Below are 17,359 nucleotides of genomic sequence, written 5' to 3' on the forward strand. Positions count from 1 at the left end.
CAGCCGTCCGTGTACGGACGGCCGTGGCGATCCGTAGGGTGGGCGGGGATTGGTTTGTGCGGCCGGAGCCCCGTGTGCGGCTCTGGCCGCACCAACCAGAATAAGGGCCATAGATAGTGTATGATGTATTGCAATTGATTAGACTTTTTATTTTGTACTGCGTGGAACCATTACTATTTGAAAAGGTTTTGGAACCCTTTTGCATTCTAGGGCACATCTTGCAGTGGCCACATCTAAATGACCCCACTATCCCTCCAAACATCTCTATATTCTCTCTTTCTGGTACTTTCTGTAAGCAGCTTTTTTAAACCATTGTTTTTACAGTACTTTCATTATGCAACCATTGGTTCTATTTAACATGTTTTCTGATCTTTTGTGAACTAATCTAAAATTCTGGTAGCAATTTGATCTGCTGCAGACCAAAATAGCAATATTGCTATATAATCTTCACATAATATACCAATCCAAAAATATTCCCATTTGAACCTAGGATGAACTATTGTATATAAAATATAAGAAATAAAACTCTGAGTAACAAAAGAAACAATTGAGCAAACTAAAATGCTCACATTGTATAGTGAAGGAGGGAAGCACTATAGAAACTCCCACAATGTATTAACATATTATATGCAAATTTGTGCTCTCCTATACGTGGAGGGGCAGATAAAAAGCCGGCCTTGCGTCAGTCAGGCCACCCCACTGACGAAGTCCTTGAGGAAAGCATAGGGGCGTGGCCTGACTGACTTTTCCAAGTAGCAGGATACGTAAGATGCTAGCAGCCGCTGAGCTGCCCGTCGCTGAAGGAATCTGCCAAGCGCTGTAAATTGGAGATCTCTCCCTGTGGTAGCCGTGAGTGACCTGCGGTTTAAACACCAAACGTTCCTGTATTTTGCCAGTGTGGATATTTGTTATGCACCATGTGTGTCTCCTCCTACTGGGTGGGAGTTAGGGTGCATGAGAGCAGGAGGCATGATATGGGCATGTGGGCAAAACAGCGTCAGCGACTCCCCAGTGGTGGAAGTTACGGTTCAGGAGAGCAGGAAGCTGGGTAGTGATAGGGGTGTGTGAGTATACAGGGGACTAAAGAGGGGCTTAGGAGTGGCGTGAATTGCGGGAGGGGCACGGGGAGTGCCGTGAATCAAGAGAGGGAGGGGGCGCAGGTGTCCGCGAATCGCGGGAGAGGGTGGGGGTCCGCAAAGCGTGGGAGGGTGTGTGAATCGCGCGAGGGGGGGTTGCGAATTGTGGGCGGGGGGGTGCGCGGGGGTGACGTGAATCGTGGGAGGCGGGCGTGAATCGCGGGAGGGGGAGTGCGCGGGGGTCCGCGAATTGCGAGAGGGGCTTTACGGGGCGCGATGAATTACCTAGTTGATTATATATTCTTGTAGAAGGATGGTAGGATGTTGCTGTCATTCAGAATGCATTTACATAAACAGTAATAGTAGCAGTAAAAGATCTGACTTAAAACACCTACAGTATATGTTATATTATACAACGTCTTGGTTTATAATGTCTAGGTTGACGTGCACATAGTTGTCACTGGAAAAAATTGCCACAAGTAAAAATCAACACAGAAAGGTCAACACATGTAAATGTTGACATAAATGTGGCACTTCATTGGTGTCCATGTCGACACATGAGAATAAATATGAAAACATTTAAAAAAAGAAAAATAAATCTTCAAAAACTCATTGTCGACGATAGCCGTGTCAGTGTTTTGCATGTGCCATTTAATCCTGCGGTTGCCGTTGGGGTTGCCGTGAATCGCGCGGGGGGGAGAGGTGAGGGGTGTCCTCGAATCACGGGAGGAGGGGTCGTGGGTGGATGCCGTGAATTGCGGGAGGGGGGGTCGCGCGGGGGTGTGGGTGCCGCGAATCGTGGGAGGGGGGGGCGCGGGGGGTTGCAGTGAATCGTGGTAGGGTGGGTCGCAGGGGCGGGGGTTGCCGCAATGACAGGAGGGGGGTCAGGGGGGATCGCGGTTGGAGGGGTCGCAGGGGGTTCCGCGAACCGCGGGAGGGGGGGCCCGGGGGGTTGGTCGAATCGTGGGAGGGTGGGTTGCCGGGTGCCGCGAATCGCAGGAGGGGGGTGTCACGGGGTGGGGCCGTGAATCGCGGGAGTTGTCGCGAATTGCAGGGGGTGTGCTGCAAATCGCACTTCATTGGTGTCCATGTCAAAACATGAGAATGAATATGAAAACATTCAAAAAGTGAAAAATAAATCTTCAAAAACTCATGTCAACCTTTTTCATTGTCGACCGTTGCCATGTCAGTGTTTTGCATGTGCCATTTGATCGTGGGGTTGCTGTGAATGGGGGAGGTGGTGGGTGTCTACGAATTGCGAATCGCTGGAGGGGGGGCGGCGGAGGGTGCTCACCTGGTGTGTCTGGTGAGTAGCTGTGTCTTTGCTTGGTAACATGGGGAGGCAGAGGGTGTCTCGCTGGGCTGGTTCTCTGTCATGTGAGTCAGTCATGTGAGTCAGAGGCTCCACCCAGCGTTAGAGAGTCAGACACACTTTGAGTGACAGATGTAGCCAAATATATAAGAGATATATATATATACATATTATAAATTCATTACACTGAAAAGAAGTGTCAATTGTGTGATGGTACTAGTTAGAAAAGTACTAGTTAATAAATGGTCTACCTCTCTTTGCCTAGCTTTTCATGTGGCATCACAACCGTGGAATAGATCTTTGCTTCTTGTATTTTTAAATTGCAAGGAAAATGGCTACTTACAGCCTGGTGTTCTTCGTTTCATGGCATTGGTGAGTGGATAATTAAAACATCCTAGTTGCAGAAGTCATCTCATGAGATTCATGTATCTCTTGTCCATAACAAACTTTTAATGAGCGCATTTAGAGTGGATGCATTTGTACATTGAATAAAGTACAAAAAGATATATACCTGTATTTGAACACATCTCAAGATGTGTCATCTAAATAAGAGAGAATATTATCTTGGCAGTCATTGAAAAAGGCAGAAGTCACAGTTTTAATATAAAATGTAATTAAATACAACATTTGTTAAATTCAGTTGCATCATTCTTTTATTGCAGTAGTCCTAATGGGATGGCAAAATCGATCAAAGCTATTTTTTTTATAATATAGCTATGGTCAGAGGGGCTTTAAGAGAGTAGGGAGCCTGTGTTCAGGCTCTGATTGGGCTTCCTCATTTCCGGCATTGTAGTAGAATCTGACATTGTGCACAGATCTCCGGGGACATGGCGCCCATGCCACGTTCTCAAGGACACCTACATTGCGCAAATCACCAGAAAATGACTGTGTCATTTACTCAGTGATTTTTGCGAATGCACTGCCGGCACCGGACCAACAGAGAGAGGAGTATACTTTTTTTTTAATCATGTATTTTTTATTGAATTTTGGAAAAATACAAACAAAGAAAAATAAAACTTAAACAAAAGACATTACATGTGTGATGCATTATTCAGGTAATACTGTGCATACAGAGTATATGATTACAATTTAATATTGGAGTTCAGGAGGTATAGGTAATTGACAATAAAACATATGGGTTGGCATTTGGTTTGAGCGACAGGTCCTTAACTTTAACCATACAAATAGCAGTACAGGTGAATTACGGGCAAGAGTCTTGTAGATACAGTGCAGAAGTCTTCCATAAATCCCAGATTTTGATGAATTTTCCCAGGCAATTCCGCTTGGTATACATGAAACACTCATGTGTTATAGTGGTATTGACAAGCACAATCCACATATTAGAAGATGGGGGGGCCTGACTCATCCAGATTCTAGCAATACATACTCGGGCCAGGGTGAGGAGGTTATTAACATATGTGCTTTGATGATTAGGAAGATCTTCCAGATCCAGACCAAAAACACAGATACGTGGGTTAAAGAGTGGCACCTGTACCCCCATGACTCTAACACTCGCTAACACTGTGTCCAAAAAGGAATGTACCCGCAGACAGCTCCACAGCAAATGCCAGAAGTCAGCCCCAGGTCCCAAACACTTAAGGCAAGCATCAGACCTGGTGCCACCCATCCGTCTTAATCTGTGTGGGGTCCAGTAAACCCTATGTAGGATATACAATTGGATCTGTGGGAACCTGGCAAACGCAGTGGCACCTCTAGGGGAGCCCAACATATGAGCCCAATCTTCATCCTCAATGGGCCCTATATCCACTACCCATCTAGCTCGCAAAGTACCCAATTGGTCAGTGGCAGAGAAGGTCAGAAGAGGCGAGTACAGAGCAGAAACTCTCCTCTGGCTTGGCAGCTTACTGATCATTGCACAGACAGGACATTCCACAAGTTCAGGGACATCCCCCCCCCCATTGTGCACCTATCGCGTGTCTAAGTTGAAGATATTTATAAAAGTAATGGCGCAGAATTGCAAATATAGATACCAATTGTTCAAAGGAGTTTAGTGTCCCATCATGAAAAAGTTGGCCAATCTCAGATACTCCAAAAGACGTCCAATCTGGACCAGCCTTTAGTTTATAGATTTCAGGAAAATCTTTATTTTTCCAGATAGGGGAACAGGAGTCCAGCACCGGGTTGCCCAATAGAGCCCCCACTGCCAGCCACACTCGGCGAGCCTGTTTCAAAAAGGGGGGGGGGGAGTGTGGCCAGGGGCGTGCGCGCTAGTAAAAATTGTAGTGGTGAAAAAGGTAAGCCCACCTTGCCTAAAAGAGTAGTAGGCAAGTTCCCATAGTCCAAAAAGAGAAAAAGGACTAACCTAAGTTAGTGTAGAGCGCTTATCCAGAGTCAATTTTGTCAATAAGCTGCTGCTTGAGGGAGTAGTCAGCTCCCAAATGGGTAAAGATAGCAAAGAAAAAAGAAGCAGCGCTGATAAATATCAAATCCACATGTAATTAATTTAATGATAATTAAACATATTAAAATGCACAATAGTAAAACACAAATACATGAATCTATGTAAAATCAATTGAATGGACCCAATTTGAATAGTCACAAGTTTGGAGAATGGTAAGTCCTGCTCTGATCTTGATAAAGAAATGTGATGGAGTCCGTATTAGCCAATTGATGGTATCCTGTAGATCAGGCATGTCCAACGTTGGCCCTCCAGATGTTTTGAAACTACACATCCCAGCATGCTTTGCCACAGTTTTGCTATTAGAGAATGCTAAAACTATTGCAAAGCATGCTGGGATGTGTAGTTTCAAAACATCTGGAGGGCCAACGTTGGACATGCCTGCTGTAGATGTTTGAAGTGGACTCAACCGATGGCACAGTTGGAATTAGCCGGATCGGGAGTCCTCACTGCTGCGAGTGACAGGTGTCCATATTATGAATGGCATGAGACTTCCAGGGGTGAGGTATAACAATCAGATGTATCAGCAGGTGGGACAAGTCCTTCGGTGTAGATGGGTATCTCCTTAAGGAAAAAATTGGGTCCACAGGGCAAGCACCAACGCGTTTCGCAGTTCACTCACTGCTTTGTCAAGGTGTGGAGATACCCATCTACACCGAAGGACTTGTCTCACCTGCTGATACATCTGATCGTTATACCTCACCCCTGGAAGTCTCATGCCATTCATAATATGGACACCTGTCACTCGCAGCAGTGAGGACTCCCGATCCGGCTAATTCCAACTGTGCCATCGGTTGAGTCCACTTCAAACATCTATAGGATACCATCAATTGGCTAATACGGACTCCATCACATTTCTTTATTAAGATCAGAGCAGGACTTACCATTCTCCAAACTTGGTGACTATTCAAATTGGGTCCATTCAATTGATTTTACATAAATTCATGTATTTGTGTTTTACTATTGTGCATTTTAATATGTTTAATTATCATTAAATTAATTACATGTGGATTTGATATTTATCAGCGCTGCTTCTTTTTTCTTTGCCAAGTTCCCATAGTCCACAGGTTTAACCCACTCCACCAACTGAGCTAATTGAGCCGCAAAGTAATATAATCGCAAATCAGGCAGTGCCAGACCTCCATCATATCGTGACCTACATAAAGTTCTGACCGCTATTCATGAGCGTTTGCCACCCGAGATAAAGGAGACAATATCCCGGGTAATAAGTTTAAATTGGGAGAGTGGGATAAACACAGGGGAGTTTTGTAAAATATATAAAAATTTTGGCTGAATAATCATTTTAACGAGGTTCACTCTGCCAGTAACCGATAAAGGAAGCGTCTGCCAAACGCGGATTCTCTGGCATAGTGAATCAATTTGCGGGGACAGACTAAAGGCTATAAAATCAGAGGGAGAGTGGGTGACCTGTATACTCAAATATTTAAATTGTGCACACCAATGAAGAGGATAATTATAGAGTGAGGGTTGCTGTGTAGTGGGTAACAGAGGAAATACCACTGACTTATCCCAATGAATTCCCGCCCCAGAGAAACGGGCATATTCCGTCATCAGGGTAAGAAGTGCTGGCAGGAAAGAAGTCATATAAGTCAGATATAAGATCATATCATCGGCATAAAGCCCAATTTTCTCCTCACTACTCCCAATCTTGAACCCTTCAATCAATGGGGAAGCTCTAATATAATATGCCAGTGGTTCCACCGCAAGAGCAAAAAGAAGGGGAGACAGAGGACACCCCTGCCTGGTTCCCCTTCCCAGGGAAAAGGAGTCTGTGGTGAAACCATTGACCATTACCCGAGCAGCAGGACAGGAATATAGCAATCTAACCCAAGCCAAAAAATTCAGTCCTATCCCACATTTTGTCAAAACACCCCATAAGTAGGCCCACTCCACAGAGTCAAAGGCGAGGGCCGCATCGAGTGAGACCACGACAGCATCGTCCATCCCCTCACCAGCCCAATGCAAATAGGTGAAAAGGCGGCGCAAGTTAAGGGTCATCGACCTACCAGGCATAAAGCCAGTCTGATCGGCATGCACCAATTCTAGAACTACAGCATTTAAACGTATAGCCAACAACTTGGTCAGTATTTTAATGTCAGTGGATAGCAAGGAGATGGGCCAAAGGAGTCAGGGGACAATGGATTCCAGGCTTTGGAATTAAAAATATCAGCGCTTCCGCTATAGAGGAAGGGAGGGAACCTTGCTCCAGCAGCCTATTAAAAAGGGAGAGCAGTCTGGGAGCAAAGAATGTTACATGGGTTTTGTATAATTCAATAGGGACTCCATCTACACCCGGGCCTTAGAATTAGGAAAGGCTTTTATTGCTACTTCTATCTCCTATAGTGTGAGAGGGACATCCAATAAACCTCTAGAGTCCGCACTCAAGCTAGGGACCTTGATATTATTCAGGTATTCAGTTAGTTCCACATCAGTGTAAGTAACATGGGATCTATACACACCCCTAAAATGATTATAAAAGGAGTTTGCTACTTGAAGGGTTCCAGTACATATCATGCCATCTTCCTGACGTACGCTGTGCACAACGGTAGGGGGAAGGCTCTCCCTGGCCAAGTAAGCCAGGAATTTACCAGAACGGTCACCCTGAATGCAGAAGTCATGGGAGTGAAATAACAAGCGTCTTTTTGATTTGTCCAGCAACAGCTCATTCCACTGTTTGTGAACAATGAGCCACTCTACTCGATCAGCTGCAAGCCCGGAAGTTAAGTATTTTTGTTCAAGCTTTGCACTTCGCCTCTCCAATTCAGCCTCAGTCCTACGACTAAAGATCTTTAACTGAGCAATGCGGGATATTAGCGAGCCACGCAGAAACGCTTTAAACGCATCCCAAACCAAAGAAGCATTGTCTTCTACAGGATTATTAACAAAAAACTCCTCCCACATTGCCAGCAATTCAGAAGCTGCTCCCATCTGTGTCAGCCAGAAAGGATTAAAGCGACAAAATCTCGCTCCCCTAGGACACTCCAATTCCACCAACAGATATACCGGGGAGTGGTCCGAAACACCTCAGGGTAAATACTCAATGGCAGTGACAGAGGGGACCAGACGTCTAGATATAAGAGCCATATCAATACGTGAAAAAACGCCATGGGTACTTGAAACACAAGAAAAACATCTGGCAGTTGGAAACCTCAGCCTCCAAACATCTATCAGACCCACCTCAGCAATAAGGCGAGAAAAGGACATAGCCCCACTTCTTCCATCCTCAAGAGTAGGTCACCACCTATCCAGAAAATCATCCATGACTGCATTAAAATCCCCTACACATATAACTGGGGAAGAGGGAAAGTCCTGCATAAACACACAGGCCTTATTAATTATAGTAGGCCGATAAGGGGGGAGGGGGGATTGTATATGGCTAATAGCACGAAGGGGGAGTCATGCAGAGTGCCAGCCAAGAATATGTAGCAGCCCCTTGGATCTATCTGAATTTTTTTACATCTAAAGCCCGTGTTTTTGTGGAATAGGATTGATACACCCCTAGAATTATGATGAAAAACAGAGTGAAAGGACCATCCCACCCAGGGTTTTTTCAAAGCAAGCACACGGCTACCTACAAGGTGTGTCTCAAAAAGGCATGCAATACCCGGGGAACGTGTCCTAAGTTGGTTCATTACCAGAGATCGTTTGACCCTGTCATTGAGACCTCTGACATTCCACGCTACAACATTCACCATATCATGATGGAATGGAGAGGGAGGAGCAGGAGTAAGCAAACATTTAACATTGTTTCCCTAACAGACCATCGTATCCCACATGCCACCCAAAAACACAGAAAAGGAGACAATACACATGTAATAATAAAAATAAAAAACATAACACAAAATAAACCCCAACCCACCCAGCATACCCACCCAAACATAGGTATACTTGTACCCAAACAGTAAAACCAGTCTGACCCCACTAAGGAGTCGTTCGAATCTACCAAACAAGACCCCTAAGGGGCAACTATTTCTATGACCTAAAGAACATGGTGATCATGACCAAAGTATATCTGGTCAGGGGAGAGTACACCCCGTATATAGCATTTTCAAAAGAAGTATCATTGAACAGGCATGTATCCTGCAGTTAACTTAACATAACTCAGAGATGAAACACCAAAGTAGTTCAGGTTGGAAGGTCCCTGGGAGCCGGCTGTGTGTCTATCCATGTTGACGCCGCCTGTGGTGAATCAAAGAAGTGGTTTTGGTTGCCAGCGACCACTCGCAAGCATGCAGGATAGAGCATAGAGTACTTTAGTTGCAAGGAGCGCAACCGCTGCTTAACATTGGTAAATTGTGACCGGGATTTCTGGATCCCCACCGAAAAGTCCTGAAAAGCTGCCACTCTTTGGCCTTCATATTCAAGGGGGCCCTTTACTCTGGCAAGTCTGAGGACAGCGTCCCGATCCTTGTAATGAAGAAACTTTGCAATGAATGTACGTGGCTGTGCACCAGGGGGTAGCGGTCGCGTAGGCACCCTGTGTGCTCGCTGAACTGCAAATTGAGGGGTAAAGGCATCCTTGCCAAACAAGGACACCAACCAAGATTCAAGGAAGGATTCTGGCTCCGCACCCTCTGCCTTCTCCGGAAGGCCCACAAAGCAGACGTTATTCCTGCCGAGCCTCCCCTCCATATCGGTCAGCTTCTGCTGACATGTTGACATTTGCAACTCCAGTGAGGAGAGGCGGGCAGGGATGAGTGCACATGTGTCCTCTAATGTAGAAACATGATTCTCAGCCTTTCCAACCCAATCCCTCAACTTCTGCATATCCTGACGTATGAAAGATATATCAATTTTAACCTCCGCCACCTTATCAGACAATGTTTTTTCTGAATCAGTAATAGCTTGGAGAAGCTGTGCCAGTGTCACCTCAGTGGACTCCGCCATCTTGGATACTGGAGGAGAAGCACCAGGGGGCATCTGTACGTTAGGTGAAGGAGGTGAAGAATAAACAGGGGGGGGTTGGTGCACGGTCCACTCTCGCAAACTTTGCTAATCTCGCCGCTGCTGAGGAGCCGTTCTTTTGGCCCATAGAGGATGTGTCCCAAGCAGGGGACACTCAAGGGAAAATAGCCGATGGCCGTCGGGCACCTGACTGTCGGCGTTTTGACAGTCGGGATCCCGACGTCAGGTAAATGACTGTCGGGAACGCGTCCGGCACTCGTGTAGTCTTCCTGCATGCAAGTATATATATTCATTCTGCGTGTCTGTATTAAATATATCAATAAAGTTAAGTTACAAATATACTGCCCATATATAAATACAGACTCACTGTATAGTAACCACATGAATATCCACCTGAAGCATCATATATAACAAGATCATAAGTATTATAAGCAATTTAAGCAAACCAGTACAAGCCTGTATTTCATTTAACTCTTTAGGAGCTATAGTCTGTAGACGCAGGGGTGTAAGTTTATCTCAGTTGCCCGGAAGCCAGTTGAAGTTTGGTACCCCCCACCCCAAATATGGAGTGTGAAAACATTCACTTGTGTGTAACATCGCAGAGTCCAACAGCATAGCTTGCTGCAGCACAGGCTGAGTGGTACCAGGCAGGAGCCACCCTGTCCGCTATTGCAGGTGTTAGCAGGGCTACTTGTATAGAGCCAATTAATTAACTACAGGTGCACCACACAGGTGCTGATTTACATGCAAATGCCCCTTCAGGGCTTGGAGCCTGGAAGCTGAAGCCTCCATTGTCTCTGATAGTTACGCCCCTGTGTAGACGGAATATCCACTTCGCTTCCTGTCTCAGGTGTTTTAACAGCCGATTGCCACCTAGAATATTGATAGGTTAATGATCAATAATCATGTAACAAAGAGAAGTAACACTGTGTTTGGCCATGGCGAAGGGCAACCGGCTGAATACTGTTGTCATTAGTTAAGGCAGCTTTTATTGCAGAGCGATAAAAAGCCATCCACACTCTCAGGGTTCTTTAGGCCTTACCCACATAGATGAGGCCACAAGGGCAGGTAATAAGATACATGATAAACTTCATAGTGCAAGTAACCCTGTGGTGGTAAGTGCTATTAGATGTGCCACAGGGTCACTTGCCCTATGAAGTTTGTTTCTTCATTTATCAGATAACAACAATTTGGATAAAGCTGATAAAAAGATTAGACCAGTGGCCAAACTTGTCCTTAAGATCTACCAACAGTTCATGTTTTGAGGCAACCTGTGGATCTATAATCGGAATGAATACAGCATGTTTGTAAATGGGTGCATAGGACTGCATCTCATAACAACTGAAGGGAATAAACCCAATTTTGGGGATTGAAATAAAAAGGATATTAGAATGAATGCTTGCCCACTGGGATTATGATTAAACTCTACATGCCTAACATATAAAGGGAGGAGTAAATACTGAAAATAAATAATACTTATAGGCTGTATCACATCCAGTATCACAAATACCTTCAAAAAACAATCAAACACAACACACAAAAACAATTACTGCCAATAACCTCTTTATGATAGGAATTTACATACCTGAAAGAAGATCCTTTAACTGGATAATATATTTCAGTTCTCCCATTTTAACTACTGAAAGTGTGCATTAAGTAATTGAGTAAAGGCCCATACACACTGGGCAGCTTTGAGCCAAAAGCAGCTCAGTTTACTTGTTTGAGCTCCTTTCAGCTCAAAAGCCGCTCAGTGTGTGCGGTGCGGCAATGAGCAGTGAGCGCTAATGCGCACTCCCTCATCATCAAATGCTCAGCTGCTCATCTGCTGGTATTACCAGCAGATGAGCAATGGAGTTGATGGCATTCCATAGCGTCCTGCTATGGAAAGTCATCCACCCCAGGAAAAATTGTTAAAGAGGTTGAAAAATGCTCAGTGTGTATGCACTGAGCATTTTTCACCCCAGCGATTTTCCCCATCATCATTATCCATGCACGCTGGGCAAAGTCACCCCGTGTGTGTGGACCTTAAGAAAGATTTGAGATTACCAAATTATATATAACACAGACTAGTTACAATTTCACTCAAAAATGTTAAATAACTTTCACAATCTAGCTTTTAACCACATTTTATGAATTTATTGCACTTTTTAATTATTAAAAAAAAACTAAAATTAAGTTTTAAAGAAAACTGCAGGTACAGTACAGTATAAATGTCATTGTGCCTGGTCGTGTTATATAGTAAGTATGACAAATTAAATTCAGTTTAAAAATGTTTCTCTCTTTTTCTCTTTTGAGTTTGTGAAATATGAGAGCTTGAACATTCTTACTCTGGATGAAATAAAGCAAATTACTGATGAGGCTGCAAAACTGAATCTATCAGACATTCCTTATACCGTTGTGCTGGATTTACAGGTTTTCTTGGTGGAGGTAAGTCAGATCTCATACAGTGTATTTCCCAGCTATTCTTTTTTAAATGTTATACTTTGTTAGTTTTTATTCTGCATTTTACAGTTACAGAACAAGAAGTTAGCAGATGTACCAGCTATGCGATCTATCATTCAGGTACTTTTGAAAAAAATTGATGATATTCAAAAGCCAACCTCCAGCAATATATCGTATCCTTTTCGATTATGTTTCCAGGACATCTCTTGGAATCAGTTACGTTAAAAATTATGAAAATGTTATATATAATACACTCACTGGTGAATCTAGAAAAGTGCAAATGGGTGGTCCCAGATTCAACTAACCCGGACATCACCCGGTGAAAAGGGCGTGGCATCATGGCAAGGGACGTGGCTTGGTGGGGATGGCGCTCCCGCAAGCTACTCCCGTGTTATACATGTAACAGTTATACATGTAACAGTTCCCCTCTAACGTCTGTTAAACAATTTACATTCAGAACAGTCTGTAAACAAAAGCTGTTTAAGCCTAGCTAAAGCATATATATATATATATATTGATGGGATGCAGTCAATTTGCCGGCAGTCAGGATCCCGGCAGTCGGAATCCCGACACTGGAATCCCGACCGCCGAAATCCCGAAACTTTCTCCCTCCGTGGGTGTCCACGACACCCATAGAGGGAGAATAAAATAGCGTGCCGAGCGTAGCGAGGCACCGGGCCCGCTGCGTGGCTCCACGTCCCCCCCATGTCGGGATTCCGACCGCCGGGATTACATATCGGATCCTATATATATATATATATATATATATATATATATATATATATATATATACACAGTGGTCGATTCCTCCCTCCACCCGTTGCCGCATTGCCACCGGGAGTCCCAGCTCTCTAAACAATGCTGCTGGATCCATGGCAGGTGGCCCAGCTCTCCTCCCTTCTCACAACACCGCATAGCTGCTGGGTGGCCCGGCTCTCTTAACGCTGCTGCTAGACCCGTGGTGGCTGGCCTGGCTCCCCTTCCTCCACACTCCCGTTGGGTGGACTGCATATATTGAAGCTGCCGCTGCATCCGTGGTCAATGACCCGGCTTTCCTCCACTACCGCTGGAGCCCTGGCAGGCGTCAAAAGTAAGTAGTGCTTCAATGCACATACAGCCTCTTCACTGTGTCTCTGTGTACACTCCCTGTCCCGTTGTAACGCTCCCTGTCCCTATATCCACATTGTCACTGTCCCTGCATTCAGTGGGCATAATGTGAATTTTGGCTCATTCATTGTGGTGTATCATAAATTGTCGGTCATTCATTGTGGCATAAATTTAATTTGACTCATCCTGCGTGACATGTTTAAGGGGCACTAGTACTAGATAATATAAGGGGTATACTATAGTGTTGCATAATGTGAATGGGGTATATGGTGCGGTAACTTCGGCACGCATTTATGCAGTCTTCACTTTTCCATACCCCCACTTCAAAATTTCCACTTCGACCACTGTATATATATATATATATATACTTTCATAAACTGACCATTGCTGGAAGCATAGGCAGTGTCCTGCAAAACCTTCGGCTCCTGGCTGGTCTCCGCAGATGCCCATTACACATTATATCACACGCCATAATGGTCATTACACTTTATACCACATGCTGTAATGCCCATTACACTTTTTACCACAAGCCATAATTTCCATTACACTTTATACCATACGCCGTAATGTTCATTACACATTATACTACATTCCATAATGCCCTTTACACATTATTCTGAATGCCGCAATGCCCTTTACACATTATTTCACGTCATGATGTTCATTACATATTATACCGCACACCGTAATGCCTATTACATATTAAACCACACATCGTAATGCCCTTTACACATTGTACCAGTCTGTAACGCCTATTACAGCATAGGCAGCTTCCTGCAAAACCTTTGGCTCCTGGTTGGTCTTCACAGATTCCACTTTATACCACACGCCGTAATGCCCATTACACTTTATACCACACACCGTAATGCCCATTACACATTATTCCTTACACCAAAATGCCCATTGCACATTATGCCACATACTGTAATTGCTATTAAATATTGTGCCACATAAGTGCTGCTTATCTACATGCTTGTTGCAAGGTTTATTGCTTAATTCCAGGGGTTACATGCGTGTCAGGGGTTTATTGATTGATGCCAGGTGATTACATGCTTATTGCCAAGGGGATATTACATGCTGGAGTCCAACTCAGCCCATCCTACAGCTTGGAGAGTACACTGGGACACCAGCTAGAAGCAGCAGCCACAGTCACCGCTTTTGATTCCTCAGGTGCTGCCAGCTGGGAGCATGGGCCCATGCAGAGGATGGCTCAGCCAGTAGAAGCGGTCCTCTCGCCCCTCCCCCCTTATTTTTCCTGTTTTTATTTAAATGGAAGGTGGGTGATAGCATCTCCTGGGCTTGCGAAAATGGCCCTGACCGGCTGACGCAGTGAGTGCAGGTGGCATCTAGGTCTAATGGGTGCTCCAGTGCACCCTCGGATGACCCCTTAGATTCACCTATGAAAACACTGTATATCTACCTATCTATACATTCACATCTATACATTGAAATGATCGGGGTGTCTTAGGTGCGGTGGCATCCGTCACCTTGTAATGTTTCAGGTTAGTGCTGGTGCAGGATGCCGCTGACTCTGGTTTCAGCAGGTGTCCTCTGTACAGGGGGGTGCCATGTTGGAGACCACATCAGACCAAGGGGGTTATTTTGGTTGATTCGCAAGGCTGTGAATTCGCAGCCTTGCAAATCTACCAAACGCCACCCGGCGAATGTCCGTCCAACCCTCACAGTGCGGGTTTGACCACACAGGCTGTGAATGGATGTTTAGCATAAACATCCATTCGTATGCTGCGGGTAACCTCCCACAACTTTCTATGGTTACCGACCATCAAAAGATGTGGAAGGTGCACGCATATAAAAGTGATTTTCAGGTCACTTCCATATGCGTGCAAGCTGGAATGGATATGGGTGGGCAGCTGACATCCGATGATGTCAGCTGCCAGCCCCACGCACCCGCGTCACCACCTCATTACCATGAGAACACCCAGCATTCTCATTGGACTGCCCATGAAACGCTGGGCGTTCCCATATGGACATGGAGCAGCCCGGCGCCCCCCGCCCTTCTCCACCCCCCACCTGCCGAGGGTGCACACACCCTACGTCTGCACATGCGCAGAAACGCGCATGCACAGACATGCAACATCTGTCCTCTGTGAGAATGCACGGAGGACCGAATGAACGAGAATAACCCCCCAAGTTTCCTTAGTTACTGCACTATGGTTCAGTCCTCTCTCTTAAAAGAAATCAGGTGCACAGCCTCAGGGCCAGTACTTCTTGTTGCTTACCTGTGTTAAGTGCTTCAGTCCTGAGCCTCTGAGATTATTCTCACTACGCTGGTACGGTCGCAGTCACCTGTGCTTTGCAGTGCCCGCTGTCCAATCGCTGTTATCCTCCTGGTCGGCTGTTTTGTTTGTGGAGGTTACCCCGATGCTGGCATCCCTTAAAGCCATAACTACCAAAAGTCTTTCCGTGTTCACAGCTATCAAGTCTTCAGTGTCCGCAGTTCTTAAAGTCACAGTTACCAAAGTCTCTCCGTGTCCACAGTTACTAAGGGCCTTATTTTGGTTCATTCTTTCTGACAAAATCCTTCTTAGATGGACAAAACCATGTGCACTGCAGGTGGGGCAGATGTAACATGTGCAGAGAGAATTAGATTTGGGTGAGTAATTTTGTTTCTGTGCAGGGTAAATACTGACTGCTTTATTTTTACAATGCAATATAGATCTCACTTTGAAGTAAAACCCCACCCAAATCTAATTCTCTCTGCACATGTTACATCTGCCCCACCTGCAGTGCACATGGTTTTGCCCATCTAAGAAGGATTTTGTCAGAAAGAATGAACCAAAATAAGGCCCTAAGTCTTCAGCATCCACAGTATCTTCAATTCTCAACTATCAAGTCTTTCAGTATTCTCTCCTCGTCTTTCCTAAGTCTCCACCAGTAGGCGCTATTTCGTTGAATTCATTAGAGACTGTTTTTGATTAAATTGCATTATTGTTTCCCTTTCCTTCATATTGTATCATAATCCCTCATTAAAGTCTTTCAAGCATATCTCGATTCCCTTCAACTTCTTCGAGGATTATCTCAGCCTTCCATTACATGAATAAATAGTATATCAGACATTCTAGCTTTCAACGCCCGGCTGTATCTCCAGTGCCACCACACCCGCCAGTTCCACCAACTCCGCCTGGTGTGACACCAGGCTGATACATTCTGACATTGGTTCCCAGACCGATACATCCTGACCATTGGTTCCCAGGCTGATACATCCTAACCATCGGTTCCCTGCCGCTTTATCCAGAATATCGGTTCTCAGCCGATACAAGGATGTACCATGAGTACCTGTCCTTGACCTAGGGTTATATATATAGAAAAGGGACAGTGATGGTTATATCATTTGCTTAATCGAGCACTTTGTTTTATTTTAGATTGCCTGTTTAGCTATTGATCTAAATTGTACACTACATTGTTTCCCATACAACAGTCTGTTTGTAAATGACCCTTACCATATATTCTAATTTTTGTCTGTTGTATTGCTAAAATTTCCTTACTACAAGTCCTGTCAGATGTGTAGATGTTACTGCGGTGCACCCGTCACATGTGGTAGAATAAAACAACAAATGTCACTACAGTATTTCATACCAGTAAATAATAATATGCAACAGCCGCCATGTCTGTAAATGAAAAATAATAATAACATTGTCCATTCTATAATAATAATAATAAATCTTTCTTTTCTGTTATAATAAAAGTATGATATTTTAGTTATTTGTAAAAATATTTTTTTTAGTGTTGATGTCTTGACAATGAATCACATAGACCGGATTGAAACGAAGTCGTTCTTTATTTGTAGCAGGTAGCCAGTATACAGGATAACAGCTTGGCAATGCTTAGTTTATTTATTTATTAACAGTTTCTTATATAGCGCACACATATTCTGCAGCGTTTTACAGAGAATATTTGAACATTCACATCAGTCCCTGCCCCAGTGGAGCTTACAATCTATGTTCCCTACCACATGTACACGCACACATAGACTCTAGGGTTAATTTGTTGGGAGCCAATTAGCCTACCAGTATATTTTTGGATTGTGGGAGGAAACCGGAGTACACAGAGGAAACC

At 44.5% G+C, this 17,359-nt stretch overlaps 1 protein-coding gene across 5 annotated transcripts in view; it reads left to right on the top strand.

The window, feature by feature from the left end:
* The window catches only part of MEI1 (meiotic double-stranded break formation protein 1), a 237,512-nt gene extending 220,576 nt beyond the window's left edge, over window positions 1-16,936 (top strand). For 3 of the 5 annotated variants that reach the window (XM_083156559.1, XM_083156562.1, XM_083156561.1), the window contains 4 exons: window positions 2,654-2,760; window positions 12,029-12,160; window positions 12,245-12,348; window positions 16,804-16,936. In XM_083156559.1, coding sequence (XP_083012685.1) covers window positions 2,654-2,760; window positions 12,029-12,160; window positions 12,245-12,348; window positions 16,804-16,849 — 389 coding nt within the window. In that variant the 3' untranslated portion in view covers window positions 16,850-16,936. Of the gene's footprint in view, window positions 1-2,653; window positions 2,761-12,028; window positions 12,161-12,244; window positions 12,349-16,803 lie in introns of those variants that run through there. The other 2 variants (XM_083156560.1, XR_014454370.1) reach the window with 2 other exon arrangements.
* The last annotated feature ends 423 nt before the right edge of the window (window positions 16,937-17,359 follow it).

The sequence above is a fragment of the Crinia signifera genome, chromosome 8 (assembly GCF_055691185.1).
Source record: "Crinia signifera chromosome 8, ASM5569118v1, whole genome shotgun sequence".
Lineage (NCBI taxonomy): Eukaryota > Metazoa > Chordata > Amphibia > Anura > Myobatrachidae > Crinia > Crinia signifera.